The following is a 16,073-nucleotide window of genomic DNA, read 5'->3' on the forward strand; positions in this document are numbered from 1 at the left end:
GGTTTCACATTACAAGGCAATGCAGGTGCTAAATGCAGACATCTTTTTTTCTCAATCAACTGCATTGCTGTCACACCTTCTGCCTATAAATGAGGTGCATTACTGAGAGACCATTTGTATAAGTGTTCAATATTTTTCACAGCTTTGAGGCTGTACTTAAAGGTACAGTATGTGGGATTTGGCGGCATCTAGTGGTGTGGTTGCAGATTGCAACCAACTGAGTACCCCTCCACTCACTCCCTTTCCAAGACTGTGGTAACATGAGCTGCCGAGTGCAAAACTGTGGTAACGCCTCAGCCTCGCTCAGAGGCCATCCTTACCATCATAACACTACTTTAGGTGCAACGGAAGTCAGACGGCGGCTGGCGGTACCACAGTTTTGCACTCTGCTGCTCACAGAGTGTTGGAGAACTACAGTGGCCTTCAAGTAACGTAAAAACGCGAAAGGCTCTCTCTAGAGCCAGTGTTTGGTTTGTCCGTTCTGGGCTACTGTAGAAACATGACGGAGCAACATGGTGGCCGTGAAGAGGACCCGCTCCCTATGTAGATATGAAGGGCTCATTCTAAGCTAACAAAAACACAACAATTCTTAGTTTCAAGTGTTTAAATACACGAATGAAAACATAGTATGAATAATATATTCAATTTCTGCTAATAAATCCCCCAAAGAACTACACACTGTTCCTTTCAGACACAGGGATTCTTTGAGCTAAATGCTAACATGCTGATATTTAGCACCTGTTCATTACCTCAGTTTAGCGTGTTAGCATGTTGCCATTTGCTAATTAGCACTAAACACAATGTAGCTACAGATGAGGATGGTTTTACAGGGATGTGGACATAAACCAAATGTCAGATAATCACCACAGTAATTACAATTCATCTGATGGGGGACATGAATGTGTGTACCAAATTTCATGGCAATCCATCCAACAGTTGTTGAGATATTTCACTCAAAACTACAAATGTCAACCTCATGCTGGAAAAGGAAATGTATGAGGATCACCAAAGTCATTAAGATTTATCGTCTGGGAACTACAAATGCTCGCACAAAATGTTGCGTCAATCCATCCAGTAGACGTTGACATATTTCACAGGATAAGTGAACATTTTGACCAGCTGGTGGTGCTACAGGGAAATTCAGGGGAATCACTAACACCAGTAGCCTATAGGATTCATCCTCTGGGGAGCATGAACGTCTCCACAAAATGTCACGGCAATCCATCCAGTAGTTGTTGAGATATTTCAGTCTGAAACCAAAGTCATGGTCTGAAAGATCAACAGGCCAACACTGACATCCCTAGCATGCCGCTATCATTGCTAAAAAGGACTTAGTCTGGTCTGCTGCATACAGTTGAACTTTTAAAACCTACATCGGTAACACTGCATCACCACTGTCAAGTTTGAGTGATCTATTGCACAGAAAACAGAGCAAGGGGGGACACACAGTCCGGCATCATCTGGTGTATTTAATGCGTGATGTGTGGTCAACCTGTCAGTCATAGTTTAGTCATTGAAAGGAAGACGTGCAGAGTGACGGCCTGTGTGCTCTCTGTAATCCAGCGCCGCCTCCATCTGCATCTGAGCCATGTCATCATCTGTGCGTCTGTCTGAGTGAGATGCAAGGCTTGCCTGGCAGGCGACTCACATACATCTGAGACATAAAAGAGCTCCCTGTTTGAGATACTGAATACATAAACTCAAGGCTTTATTTAGAAAGAGAGAAATAAAGGAGCATGTGGATCTGTATGCAGAAGAAAAGAATGTGGAGGCAAAGCTTAGATAGGTAGATTTCCGTGACACTGAATACATCAGTGGTTAGGCTGCCTTAATCAGCTACTTACCTTTAAATAATGTAATTTGTGCAGACGTCTGTGGAGTTTTAATGCTGTAAATGCACAAATTAGCCCCAATTAGCACTAAAGAGGGTGACACACTTCATCTGGTGGTCAAAGGAAACACGATGAGCCTGACACTGCCACTGATTAAAGCTTTGAAGTCACGAGCGTGTATGTAGCCTACTGCAGTGATTCTCAAAGTGGGGTCCGTGGCACTCTGCCAGGGGGTCTTTGAAAAGTTTGCAGATTCTTTCATTTAAATTACCATGATGTAATTTTCTTTTACAAAAGGCCTCATAGTTTAACGAATAATATTTTATATTTTTAAATCTACAGTAGGATATAATCAGCCCAGTCGCTTGGAAAAAATGTTGTCATTTTAAATTTTTGCATTCGGTCATAACGTTGTTATGCGTAACGTTGTTTTAGGTAACGTTGTTTTAGGTAACGTTGTTTTAGGTAACGTTGTTTTAGGTAACGTTTTTATACACGTAATGTTTTTATACACGTAACGTTTTTATACACGTACAATGTTATACACGTAACGTTGTTATACACGTAACGTTGTTAGACGTAAGGTTGTTACACGTAAGGTTGTTACACGTAATGTTGTTATGTTGTTTTGGGTAACGTTGTTATAGGTAACGTTGTTTTACGTAACGTTGTGTTACGTAACGTTGTGTTACGTAACGTTGTGTTACGTAACTTTGTGTTACGTAAAGTTGTGTTACATAACGATGTAGGTAACGTTGTAGGTAACGTTGTAGGTAACGTTTTAGGTAATGTTGTTTTAGGTAACGTTTAGGTACGTAAGAAAGTCAGCTAAGGGTGTTTGTTGTTTATTTACAGTAGTTACGTTGGTACAGTTCTTACGTTCTCTTGGTACGTTATTATTTCAACACAAATCATGATCATTTTTCAAACCTTAACCTAGCAGTTTTGTTTCCTAAACCTAATCAGTCGGTTCACAACATTAACCACGTGACGTTGTGCGTTTCTGCAAGCGCGATACGAGGTATGATATGAAACTTTTTTTTGTTCAGAAACTTTGACATTCAACGTGTCCGGTGGTTTGCAGAAACATACGATGCCAATAATTTTTCTGAGCACTGGGTTGGTATAATATTTCATAGGTTACATTCTAATCTTACAAATCTCTAACTCTTACAATCTGCAAATATGTTTAATACATGTCTAATATCTTTCTAATACATTGCTCTTTTGTTGTTCTTCCACATTGGGGAAAATTAGTGTAGTGGTCATTAATGAGGTGGTTGTACTAATGTAGATGGGTAATAGGTAACCAAGGAGGAAGTGGCTATACTCTTTTATATATGCCATATGGCTTTTTGGCTGATTGGCGGGTAGCCTATACTGTAAACCGCCAGAAAAAGAAGTGGGCATACTCCATATACCTTTACCCTCCACTATACCACTGATGAAGGGGTCCCCGGTATATTCTCTATCTTGTAAGAGGTCCTTGGCTGGAAAAAGATTGAGACCCTCTGGTGTACTGTATGTGTGTGTGTGTGCGTGGGGTGCCTCCTGCTAGCTTTGCTAAATACAGGATAAGCGGTTGGTGAGGTTTGTGTGTCTACTACACAGGAATCCCTCCTCCCCAACTTCTCACTCCAGCTACCCAGGGGAGTGGTAGACTGCAGGGCTAGTGTTGGCTGATTGACTCCGATACATGTGCTGCATATTTCATGCCCTCCAGTCTGTCTGTGCGAGACGCAGAGAGCGAGGGAGACGCACAGATAGATAGACGGTGAAAGAAACAGAGAGACAGTCGGGAGAAAGCGAACGAGATCAGATCGACCTTTACGGGGCGGTTGCATCCTGCGTGTATTTCTCCGTGTCTCTTTATAGTGATGTATTGTTTGGGACTGTCTCTCTTCCTTACTTACTCCTCTGTGACCCACTATGGCATCACTGAAGTCAGCTGCGCTCAGCAGTCAGCATGTTTGTACACAGCGGCTTTGAGACAGTACAGCTGACAACCAGCAGCAGGTCGCTTTAGTCCCAGCAAGCATTAAAGGCAGAAGATATGCTCAGTATACCTCAGTGGTCCTCCAGGGAGTTCCCATTTAGCGGCAGGGCAGGCACTCCATCTATTTGTGCTCTGACGGGTAAAGTTGATCCACACTCAATGATGTGTGATTATGAGGTTTATTTTGCCAAGTGCTCCTGTTGGTCTGGCAACGATTCATCATTTTTATTTTCAAAAACAAGCCAACTGACTTTTCGTTTTGCTGTATTTTCACAGTATACTACGCCTGCAGCTAATGATTATTTTCATTATCGATTAATCTTTCTTTCTGTCTTTTTGATTACTTGTTTTGTCTATTGAATGTCAGAAAATTCCCATCACAATTTTCCAAGGTGGCCAAGGTGATGTCTTCATAATTGCTTGTTTTGTCTAACCAACTGTCCAAAACCCAAAGATATACAAATTTACAATGACATCAATCTGAGAAAAAGATGCTGATGAAATTTAGATGCTGTTTTTATTTGATAAATGAGTTAAAGGTACAGTGTGTAAGATTTGGCGGCACTTGGTGGTGCGGTTCCAGATTGCAACCAACAGAGTACCCTTCCTCTCATTCCTCCCTTTCCAAGACTGTGGTAATGTGAGCCGCCGAATGCGAAACCGTGGTAACGCCATTTGCCTCACTCAGAGGTCATCCATACCATAATAACACTACTTTAGGAGCAACAGAAGTCAGACGGCGGCTGGTGGTACCACAATTTTGCAGCTCGTGTTACCAGTTTCACAAGCCTGTCGGAGAACTACGGTGGCCTTCTGGTAACGTAAAAACGCAAAAGGCTCTCGCTAGAGTCAGAGTTTGGTTTGTCCGTTCTGGGCCACTGTAGAAAAATATGGCGGTGCAACATGGCGGACTCTGTGAAGAGGACCTGCTCCCCATGTAGATATGAAGGACTCATTCTAAAATAATGAAAACGATTCTTAGTTTCAGGTGATTATACACCAATGAAAACATAGTTATGAATATGATATTCCATTTCTGGTAATAAACTCTAAATGTGTGAATGTGAATGTGAGTGTGAATGGTTGTCTGTCTCTGTGTGTCAGCCCTGTGATAGGCTGGCGATCTGTCCAGGGTCAAGGATAAGCGGTTACAGATAATGGAAGGATGGATGGATTTCTGCTAATAGATCCCCCAAAATGTTACGCACTGTTCCTTCAAACAATTAATGAATTAACAAAATTGTTGTCTATTTTATTTGTAATTAACAGATTAATCAATTTATCGTTTCACCACAAGCCAAGCTGCATTTGTCAATATAAAGATTCAGGCTCATTACAAGATGACAAACCCGACAGCATCAGCTAAATTTCTGAACGTATCATCTTAAGTACTCTACGTGCTGTATACTACACTGTGTTTCTAATTGGATAATGTTTCTGTTTCTGTGCGTCCAGATGAGGATGACGAAGGTGAGCGCAACCCTGTTCCCCTCGCACCCCTCGACAGCTTCTTCTCCGACAACGACTCCCTCAAACAACAAAAGAAGAAGAAGCCCAAAAAGATGAAAGAGGGGAAAATGCCCAAAGTTAAGAAGAGGAAAAAGGAGGTAAGGTGTAATTCACTCTCAGCACCATCTGCCGTGACCTCGGACACAACAGCTTTGTGGCTCAAGCTGCGGCCTGTGTTTCTCTGTTTCTCAAACCGCCGCTCTTTTGATGTCTCTGCAATTGGATCAAAGGTGTGTTTTGGCTGCTGGGCCGCCTCTGTAATCTAAATGAGAGGCAGTGGACTGTCTCAGGCTTAGAGGAGGTTGGCAGCGGAGTCACCATCACTGCCAGTGTAAGCTGTGGGCTCCAAGGGCCAGTTTAGAGTGGAGATTTGTGCCTGCGGTGCTGGTGTTGATGGCAGGGACTGTACTGTAGGTCAGAAGTACAGCCGGGGTGCCAAGCAAGCAGTGGGAGTCCGAGCTGTGACAGAGCGGTTTTGACAGTTGAGTTTCTCCAGCCTTTAGTCTCCAACATTTAGACATCAGGTCAGAGGTTTGAGCTGCTCCCAGCATTAACACTAGTGACTTCATTTAACCAGATTTGTCATGGTTGAGATCACTAATTACTAAAATAAACTAATCACAAAGCTTTTAAAGCTAACCTGTGAGAATCAAAAGCTCTGACAACAAGAAAGAAAGAAAAAAAGATCCCGTATCTGTTGCCTTGCACAGGACTATAATAAGCTCGGCCGTCCAATCATTTCATTCAGCCCGGATGAAATGATTGGACGGCCTACCTGCCCGTCTACCTGCTTGCATGCCTGGGTGAACTCATTGTACATCACCGGAATCTTCCACAAGCTGCAGGCTTGACAGCTGTGAGTACTAACAATAGCCATGTTTGTTGTTTATGTTCATTATATGTGTATGTTCATGTTGATAATTTTTGGGGAGTGTCTTTGGAGGGAGGCCTGAATGGGCGGAATGTCAGTTTTGCCGACTTGGTGACTTTCTCGCTAGATTTAGAGACTTTTGGAGCTGATTAGCTGCTAGAAAAGAGTTGACAACACTGGGCCGGGTTTTTCAGTTGGGTCATGTTAAAATCTAGTGTAGGCCTACTATTGCTAGTTTCTCAGCATTACTGATCCTACTTTTAATTTGATTTATCATACTAATGTGTTAGCAAACAGTTTCCTATTTTCACATCCAGAATACACAAAGCATCATTAGAAGTCATCGGGAGCTGCGTTTCTGGACACTTAACAAATCTAAATCCAATATTCACCTTTCTTTTTGCTCTGTTTTAGTCTCCACTGGCTTCTGGAAGTTGAGTTTGAGAGTTCAGCTGAGGGAAACATCTGGTTTGTTAGCTGCTAAATTCTGCAATGTGTTCACCAGCTAGTTGCTAACGTTGTCTGTGTGCCATGTGGTGTTGGGCAAGTAGCATACAGTACATTTATCATGTCAATCATGTATCCCTGCCACAGCTAGAAATGAGGTCAATGATAGCAGAGATTGTAGGCCGGTGTTACACCACATTCTGCAAACCAAGTTATTGTGTTGAAGTTTAGTTCCCACGGTTTTCTGCTTTCCCCTTGCGTTAACGTGAACCTAACAAATTAGTCCTACCCTGAACCAGGCCTCTCTGCAACTCCTAACTGTAACCTTAACTTAACTTAAGTTCAAACCCCAGGGCGAAACTGACTTTGTCGCAAGACATCTTGTTGAGACGATTCCTAATCAAGACACAGAATTTGAGGAGTTACAGAATTTGGTGTAACACCAGAAAACCAAAACAATTGACCGATCCTAAGCCCCGGCCCCCTCAGTTACTGTTGCTAGGTCGAACAACTTTGACAAAAAGAAACATGGAGATGCCGGCTCCGTTTAGCCGGCTGCCACAGTGTGTATTAGATGTATACTGGGCGCCAGGCAATATAGCTGCAAGAAGCCGACAGCAAGATCTACAGTGTGTGGAAGTATGGAAGGATATATTCACGATGATAAACTTTACTCAGGTAACTTTTCCCATTGGGATGCTAGACGGTGTGTATATAAAATTAAATAACATCAAAAGTTCTTCGGGGGTGGCACATAACCTTGTAGAGATAACATAAACTAGAATGGCACTCGGAGAGCGCAAACCTCCTCCAAGTTGCCTGACTTTAAAAACAGATCACAGCTCACAGCTGGCGGTACCGTGAGGTGGTCGGCTTGTTATTAACACGGTGTGTTTCCGTGTAACGTATCGGCGGATGCCTCTCTCATTCAGCAGCCTTTTTATGTTTGTATAACGTTACACTACGTTGTCTCTCATTCCGTCATCTACCACTTTTTTCTTTCTCACCGTGGACGGCCACCATCTCCCGCACCTCTGAGTCTCGCCAGACATCCACACACGTATCTCTCTGCTCTCAGAAGGAGAAAGAAGGCGTGGTCATGCGTCATCAACGCGTCATCAGTTACACTGTGCATGTGTTATACCCTGTGCTCTTAATGCTCAGGCTGATCGGAATTCTTAAAAAAATTCCTGAATCCGGATCATGATCCGGATCGCCACCAAAATCGAATGGATTGTTCATTGTGCTACAGTCCGACCCTCCAAAACATTTCATTCAAATCCATCGCGAACCTTTGGAGTAATCCTGTAAACAGACGGACAGACAGACAGACAGACAGACAAACAAACCAACGCCGGGGAAAACAAGGTAACAAAGGAACGAAATCAGACTAGTAGCAACCAGCCGACAGCGCACAGACCCAGATCCGGCTTTACTGCCCCCTTCCGAGAGCTCCGTGCCCGGCAGCTGCGGCTCCGCCGGTCCACGCTGCTGGAAGCCCAAGCCGTATTTCTGTGCCCGCTTGAGGGAAGGGAGGCACGGTAGAACCAGAACCAGGATGGTGCGGTGCAGACTGTCAGACCCTGCTGCAGTAAAACGGGAGGTTTTCTAAAGGGACTCTGGTGCTCGGAAACACTACCGCTTTTGTCCACAAGGACCGCCAAAATCAACACAAAATGAAAGTTCCTCATAGTAACTGTGACTATATACAAAGTAATGTGTCTGTAAAGATTGTGACGCCAATGTAATGTGACTTATGTTAGGAAAGGATAAAGTTAACCGAGGTTCTGCCGGGTTCCAAGCTTGCTCAACTGCTATTGGGGGCGGGACTTAGGAAGGGTCAGTGAGTTTATCACTATGAGCAGCACCTTTTACATTACACACGTTCATTTGGTCCACTCACTGTTACCATGACATCCAGGAGAATTTTACAAACAAAGGCCGCATGAAGTCAGCTCTGACGTGGACGGAAAAGTCTCATCTACATTTACTTTTCCTAGCCAACCTCTGAAGCTTTAAGAATTTTGGTATTCAATGATTACAGGAATTCACTGTATTCCCAGCGCGTTTCACGCCCGTGTTGGCTATGGCTTTAACAGTGTCGGTGACATAGCCAGGATGTTCCCCTCCGCTGGCTGGAGATGCCAGCAGTGCTGTGAGGAGCTTGGCTGGCCAGGCTGCCACCCGGCCCTTTGGCTGCTTGTGGTAAACACTGAGCTCTGGGTCTCACTGAGCTAATGAGGGGGGGACTCCCTCTGACACTCTCCTCCCTCTGTCTCTCTCTCTCTCTCACACACACACACACAGACTCTGCTCTGTATTCTCCTCTTTCCTCCCTCGCCTCTCACATGCATCACCTCGCTTTGCCTTGATCGTGATGCCGCTGCTTTTGTGGCTGCCTTTGCGTCACAGGAACGGCGAGTCTCTTTCTTTTCTTCCTTTTTTTCCTTTCTTCGTTTCTTTCTTTCTTTCTTTTTCCTCCTCCCCTATTATTTCTTCCTCTCATACCCTCCCACTGAGGAGCTGCTGCTGCTGTAATTCACTTCCAATCACTCCCCAAAGGTTGGTGTCAGACAGGGGCCAGAAGTCAATTGGGGTCAGAGACTGTCAGTGGCACATCCCAGTCTCAGGTCAGAGCTGCTGGTGGGAGGAATAGTAGCCAGGGAGAGATGCCTTCATTCTCTCATCGGCAGTGAAACAAAGAAGACACAAAGGGATGTTGTCTCCCTTTTAACAAAAAAATAACCTACTAAATCAAAGGAATAGAAGTTTACAGCGGGCAGTTAATTTCATTGGGAAAAGAAGAGGCTGCAGTTTGGCCACAATGAAACACCCATGAATCTGCGAGGGAGCCGCTCTAATATTTTTACTGAAATACAGTCGGCTTTAAGACGAGCCTCTGTCTTGTTTTTATAAGTTCAGCATCCTCTCAAGGATTGTGAGTCAACAGAGAGCCGTTGCTGTAAAGGAGAGGCTGTTGTTCTGGAACCGTAAAGTGTTTTTACAGCGGCATTTCTTTCTCGTTGAACTAGATTTTTTTTCATTGAATATCCGCGACTTCGCTCATTTTCCGTGCGCACCCTCTGCAATCTCCCCCCGAGGCAGAGCCATTATGGGGAAGCATCTAATTTGATTACGTTATCAGCGCTTATCTGATTTTCTGCCCTCTAAAAGTAGAATGAGCCTCTTTGTTGCTGCCAGTGTCCTCTTCGGGTCCTGTGATGTGTGTGTGTGTGTGTGTGTGTGTGTGTGTGTGTGTAACGTTGAACTCTGGGCCACGGCGAGGTTGTTGCACACAGTTCCACCTCGTCTTTTGCAGTTGCTCTCAACAGTGTGGTTCTGCTTCTTTGCTTTTTCCCTCCTCCATCTCCACCCCCACTCCCATCCCCCATCCACTATCTTCAATTTACTTTCTCTCTCTCTCTCTCTCTCTCTCTCTCTCTCTCTTTCTCTCTCTTCTTCTTCTTATGCATAAATGAGATTTGTCTAGACGGGTGCCGGAGCATCAGCTCTGCAACCACAGGCCTCTGCATAACAAGCTCGTTATGCAAACGTGTCTGATTGGATGGCGCCGTTCCATTGGCTGCCACTGTGATAGATTGTGTGTGTGTGTGTGTGTGTGTGTGTGTATGTGTGTGTCTGTGTATGTGTGTGTGTGTGTGTGTTGGAGGGAGGGGGGTCGGGAGTGAGTGGCAGGATAGAAAGAAAGAGTGAGAGAGAGAGAAAGAAGGAAAGAAAGAAAGGGGGAGCTGTAAAGAGAGAGAGAGAGTGAGAGAGAAAATAATGGAGGGGGGGGCTGCGAGATGTGAAAGAGAGAAAGTGAGAGAAAAGGAAGGCGTGTGGGGGGGGGGAGAGAGAGAGAGAGAGAGCCAGACACTGCTCAAATTTGGTCGCCATGGCAACACAGCCAGGCTGCTGGTAGGGTTGGCGGGCGCTGCGGCAACGTGAGCCTTTCCACTGCGCTGCAGAGCAAAACGCCTGCAAGTCTCTCCATGGATCCACACAGGCCCGCTGAGCAACAGGCAGCGAGCAGAGCACAAAGCCGCCGTGCACTAATTCACTCCGTGTACACGTGTGCACATGTGTGCACACGTGGAAACCTACATATTGTGCGTATAAACACAAACGCGTCTTTACACAAAAGGGAAAGAAAAACACACACACACAAAAAAATGACCAACAAAAAGACGAATACTGACACACGTGCATTCAAACCCCTACAAAAATGATTCTTTCCATATACATACTGTATATATGCACAAACATACTACATATACACATGATTAGGTGAGAGGTGCACACTGAGAGAAACACTTTCCCTCCCCCTCTTACTTACTCAATCATGAGCACGCACCAGTGAATTTGCTCATATGCAACACTCTCGATCACACAAACAACACCTGTTAACTGTTAAATCCATACAGCCTTCCAGATGTCCCATATTAAACAGGCTGCATGCACAAATCAGCTCTGAGCGCTGATTGGCTGCGCCGCCGGAGGTGTTCTGTTTGTTAAATTTACTTTGTTGTTCGATCGCATGTAAAAAGGTGAACGTGCTTCTGACTCGACTCCTCGTCAACTAACTTGAAATGTAATAATTTATGCATTTCATCACAGGCAGAAGAATTAGAATATTAGCAGAGCAGTGACACTCTGGAGTGATGTAATTTAATTTATGCAAATGCCATCAAGGAGGAGCTTTTATCCAAAGTGCTTCATAGTAGTCGGACAGCATATGTTTTTTGTGTGGGTGGCCTCCGTGGGAGCTCTAATCCCTAACCCTGGCAAAATGAATGCCATGCTTATTTGCCCTCATCATTGAGTTTCGTATTTTAATTATCCACATTTTTATCACTAGATTTGAAATTCTGTCTCAGAGGATAGCTCTTAAATGGAGATAGATTTCCCTTTGTCGTGTCAGCGGTTCAGTTTAGAACCAGGAATCTGGCTTTGATGCTAGCGTCAGTCACTCACAGTCACGTCTTGAGGAAGAGAGCAGATTCTACCTGTTTACATTTATAAAAATAGCTGTTTGGCAGGAGCTATATCAAAGATATGTGAAGATTGCTTGGGTGAAATTTCATTCGGCACAAATATAGTTTTTTAGTCACACTCATCTTTATCTGCTGGAGAATGAGAGAGATCAGTGAAAGCCATCTGAACCTGGCATATGCTCATGTCCTGCTGTCAAATACTGTGCATGTATTTATACACATATACATGATGTTCCCGTGTCCATCGTGTGAAATGCTTCAGGGAGGAATCCAGCCAAGAGTGGACAGTGACCTGGAGGAGACCTCAGAGGTGGAGGAGGAACGGGAGCGTCCAGAAATAGGCTCGGAGAGCGAGAGCAGCACGTACGGCCCGACCAAAAAGAAGAAGAAGAAACCGAGGGAGAAGAAAGAGAAGAAGCCCAGGAAGAAGAAGAGAGACGAGGAGGATGACGACGATGACGATGATGATGGAAATATGAAAGTGAGTCTGAGAAATTCTGCTGGATTCAGTATTTTCAATAGAGGGCCTATAGGTGCATTGCTAAAAATATCTTCATTTTAGAGTCACATTGAATTTCTCTTGATATGATAATCTAATAATAATAATAAATTGAATTTTAAGTGCATTCATACCACAGGGACATTTTGCAAAAACACAGCAAGCAAAAAATAAATAAAAAGAGATGGATTCATGCATAATTTGAGGTATGCGAGCACTCTATTGAATATGTATTAAATACTATTACTATGAAAAGTTACTTAAATATTATGAACACATATATAATCAATAAATTAGACTATTTTCTAAAAGAACACCTGTCGTAAAAACTATTAAAGTACAATGCATGGCAGAATGTACAACTGAAACCTTAAGTACATGACCTTCAAAGTCGTTGGATCGCTTTACTGTTCACATTACACAACTGGCTGTCTTGTAATCGGGAGTCTTTAAGTCTTTGTGGTTTTCACACTACATGACTGACCGGTGACAGAAGGTCACACACTACAAGATCTTTCACTGGGAAGAATCCCAGATGAGGTCTTCAAACTACATTTTGTCACGAAAACATGCGAGAAATACACGGTAAATGACGTGATACCATACACGAGACACATTGCTGATGTTGTTGTTGGCACATGTGTTCACAAAATAGCCTGTTTCCACCAGTTTCCACACTCTTTTTTTACTATTTATTCCTCTAGGTGCAACAACAACCTTTCAGTAAGTTCCTATTGTTACAGGCGACCCCTCCTCTGCAGGTTTCCACTCAGCCCGTACATTGCGCTCTCATTGGCTGTAGCTCGTGGCCACAGTCCCCTACAGGTCCAGATATTTAGCATGCTAGATATCTGAAATGTGTCTGCAAGGCACCAGCGAGCATTGAACAGTTCACACATGACGCTCAAGCGCGATGTGTGAGCGGCGAGCCAACGCCGGTTTACCTCTGATCTGGGGCTTTTGTCGGGGAGCAGAAAATCGGGGCTAAAGTCGTGTAGTGTGAACTAAGCATAAATGATCCCTCAAGACATGCTTTAAAACATATAAAAATACTCTGATTGGAATAATATTTTTTGTCTGATATGGTTACAAGTACATCTGCTCCTTCTCCTTCATTGAAAAACCTAGAATCCAGTTCATTTAAAAAGTTTCCAGCAGCTGGAAGTTGGCTGGGAACTGGCTGGCAACTGGCTGGGAGGGGAAATCTAGGTGACTGCATCTGTAATAAATTAGTCTGTAGGTTTGTGGTGGTTGCAATGCTGAATGTATGTGTGGTGTTATGAAGGCAAAACAAAGAGGAAACCCAAACCAAATGGTTAGGGCACATACAAACTCTCCCTTCAGAGAAAAACAGGGTTTGGACTGGAGGAGGACTTTGAAAATATGGTGTCTCCCTACTTTCTAAGTAGTCTTACAGTCCAATAATGTAAAAAAACCTTAATGTCCACATTCATTGCAATGATCAAAAATAGGATGACAATAGAGTGCTGCAGGAATGAGTCAGTATTTTAGCACTTCCGGTTCCTTCGTCTGGAAGTCAATGGGTTTTTAGTTAGATGCTTGAAATTAGGTCTGTGGTTAACACAAGCTGAAGAGATTTTAACGCTTTGTTCTACGACATAAAATACATTAGTAAATATCCTACTTGTGAATTTTTAAGCCTTTATGTGTCTTTAAAAAGGCGGTTGCTAACAAGTGGCTAAATGAGACTACTAAACGTCATCACGCCGACTTGTCCGCCTTTACAGCCTTGTTGTGTATACTAGCGGTCATGCGACCGTGGTGTAGTTTGTTTATAGCCTAACGTTAGCTTTTTACTTCTGGCGATTGCATTTACACTTAAAAAATCATAAAAGAAGTGTTTATTTGTGAAGATTATCTTGCTGAACAAAACATGTAGGTATTATAAACGTGTGTTTTCCACGGAGCTTATTTTCTGCAATAATCCAAAACCCAATGGAAAAATCCCGTTGGCTTTTTGTTGAGGGAACCAAAGTGATGCTAACTTCCTGATTGGCCTACAAAATTACATCATCCCCGGAGCACTCTATTCCTGAAAGGGGTATGGGTGATAAACAATTAAACATTTTTAAACATTATTTAACGTATGAAAGGTGATGTCTCCCATCTGTATTTCCCCAGGAACCCAAATCATCCGGCCAGTTGATGGAAGAGTGGGGTCTGGAAGACGTTCAGTATGGCTTCACCGAGGACGACTACAAAACCATCACTAACTACAAGGCTTTCAGCCAGTTCCTCAGGCAAGCATCTCATTCTGTGTCTGAATGATCTTCCTATATGTTAACTGCTCTGCTCTGCTTCCCTTTCTGAGGATAGTCAGAAAACCCCTCACTGACACTTCCAACAAAAAAGTCCACAGTGAGACCAGAGTGCAGCGCGGCGAGCAAACACTGCTCTTTTTGTTTGTGCTCGAAAGCTCGGCTGTTGGTATAAAGAGTCTGCCTCACCTGGGGCTGTCTGGCTCGGCTAAGCCTCTGCTCCGACAAAGTGGAGCATGAGCTCCTGCAGTGCCCCCTGTGAGTAGTCAGCTGCTTACTGGATGCCTGTGACAGCCGGGAGGCTCTGGGACTCGGCGCTCTGACCCGCTATCTTTCACAGGCCAGCGTGCCAAACCTCAAGCTGTTGCCTGACAAATCGCAAACACGACATACACACAGCAAAGCGGGGAGAGCAAAACTTAAGGGGCAGTGGGATGTCAGCAAATCAAGACCGGGTTCCCTCCAGCGCTGAGGGAAGTAGAAATTACATCAACAGGAATGAAGTGTGACATAATAAAGCTGCCGTTGTTGTCTCCTCTCCCCCTGGTTTTACTCAGGCCTCTCATTGCCAAGAAGAACCCGAAGATCCCCATGTCAAAGATGATGACAGTGTTAGGGGCCAAGTGGCGAGAGTTCAGTGCCAACAACCCGTTCAAAGGCGCATCTGCCACCGCCGTGGCTGCGGCTGTGGCTGCCGCCGTGGAGACGGTTACCGTGGCACAGCCGACGTCTGTCAGCAGCAGCCAGCCGACTGCTCAGCTGGGGCCAATCAAAAAAGCCAAAACCAAAGAGGGAAAGGGTAAGAACACTGACACATATTTTCAAAAAACAATAGCGAGAACGCCGCTCGGTTAACGTGTGAACGTTTGTGTCTCAGGACCAGGAGTCAGAAAGAGAAGCAAGTCTGTGAAGGAGGTGAAGAAGAAAGCCAAGGCGAAGAAGACCAAATCAAAGTCGGGCCAAAGTGGGAAGAAGAAGAAAGCGTCCTCGGTATGTCTTGTGTTTTTTTTTTCCAGAACCATCTTCCTCCGCTGAGCTTCTCCACTACTCTATATTTTCAATGGCATCAAAGTGACCAGACTGTTTACTGCGCTTACTTTGAAAGTTTATTTTAATTCTTTGTGTAGCTCTGAGCTCTTTAGTGTGTGTGTATGTGCGTGTGTGTGTGTGTGTGTGTGTGTGTGTGTGTGTGCTTTTCCAGAGCGAGGAGGACTTCCTGGAGGAGTCAGACTTTGATGACATCAGCATCCACAGTGCCTCTGTGCTTTCTGATACCTCGGGGGCCGCCACCAAGAAAAAGGCCCGACGTGGGCGGAAAAAAAGGAAAAGTATGTTTACCGTCTACACACGCCATGCTCTGTGGTGTGTTTTTTTTTTTTCCACATCTCCAAAAATCCCATTTAAATCCCTCAGAACCAGACTGTTTGATTATCGGTAATGAGAAAATTAAAATGTAATTTTTTTTTTCTGCTTTTATTTGTTTTGGGAATGTTTTCCGAAGGCAGATGCTCTTTCTCAGCAGTTATTGCCCTCACACACTCACAGAGTCTCCTTCACATTTAGAGCCCCTGCTCACTGTAATGTTGCATTCGAGTGAATTTCTGCGCGTGGGAATCACCCGCGTTTACCTTTTCCTGTACCTGCTC

The 16,073-nt window shown here is 44.2% G+C and overlaps 1 protein-coding gene across 4 annotated transcripts in view; it reads left to right on the forward strand.

Annotated features, from left to right (window-relative positions):
* Window positions 1-16,073, forward strand: part of chd5 (chromodomain helicase DNA binding protein 5) — a 56,800-nt gene that overhangs the window by 6,229 nt on the left and 34,498 nt on the right. For all 4 annotated transcript variants that reach the window (XM_074639209.1, XM_074639189.1, XM_074639217.1 and 1 more), the window contains exons 2-7: window positions 5,284-5,435; window positions 11,912-12,130; window positions 14,291-14,409; window positions 14,985-15,226; window positions 15,305-15,417; window positions 15,629-15,755. In XM_074639209.1, the coding sequence (XP_074495310.1) occupies window positions 5,284-5,435; window positions 11,912-12,130; window positions 14,291-14,409; window positions 14,985-15,226; window positions 15,305-15,417; window positions 15,629-15,755 (972 nt within the window). The remainder of the gene's footprint in view (window positions 1-5,283; window positions 5,436-11,911; window positions 12,131-14,290; window positions 14,410-14,984; window positions 15,227-15,304; window positions 15,418-15,628; window positions 15,756-16,073) is intronic.

The sequence above is a fragment of the Sebastes fasciatus genome, chromosome 1 (assembly GCF_043250625.1).
Source record: "Sebastes fasciatus isolate fSebFas1 chromosome 1, fSebFas1.pri, whole genome shotgun sequence".
NCBI lineage: Eukaryota > Metazoa > Chordata > Actinopteri > Perciformes > Sebastidae > Sebastes > Sebastes fasciatus.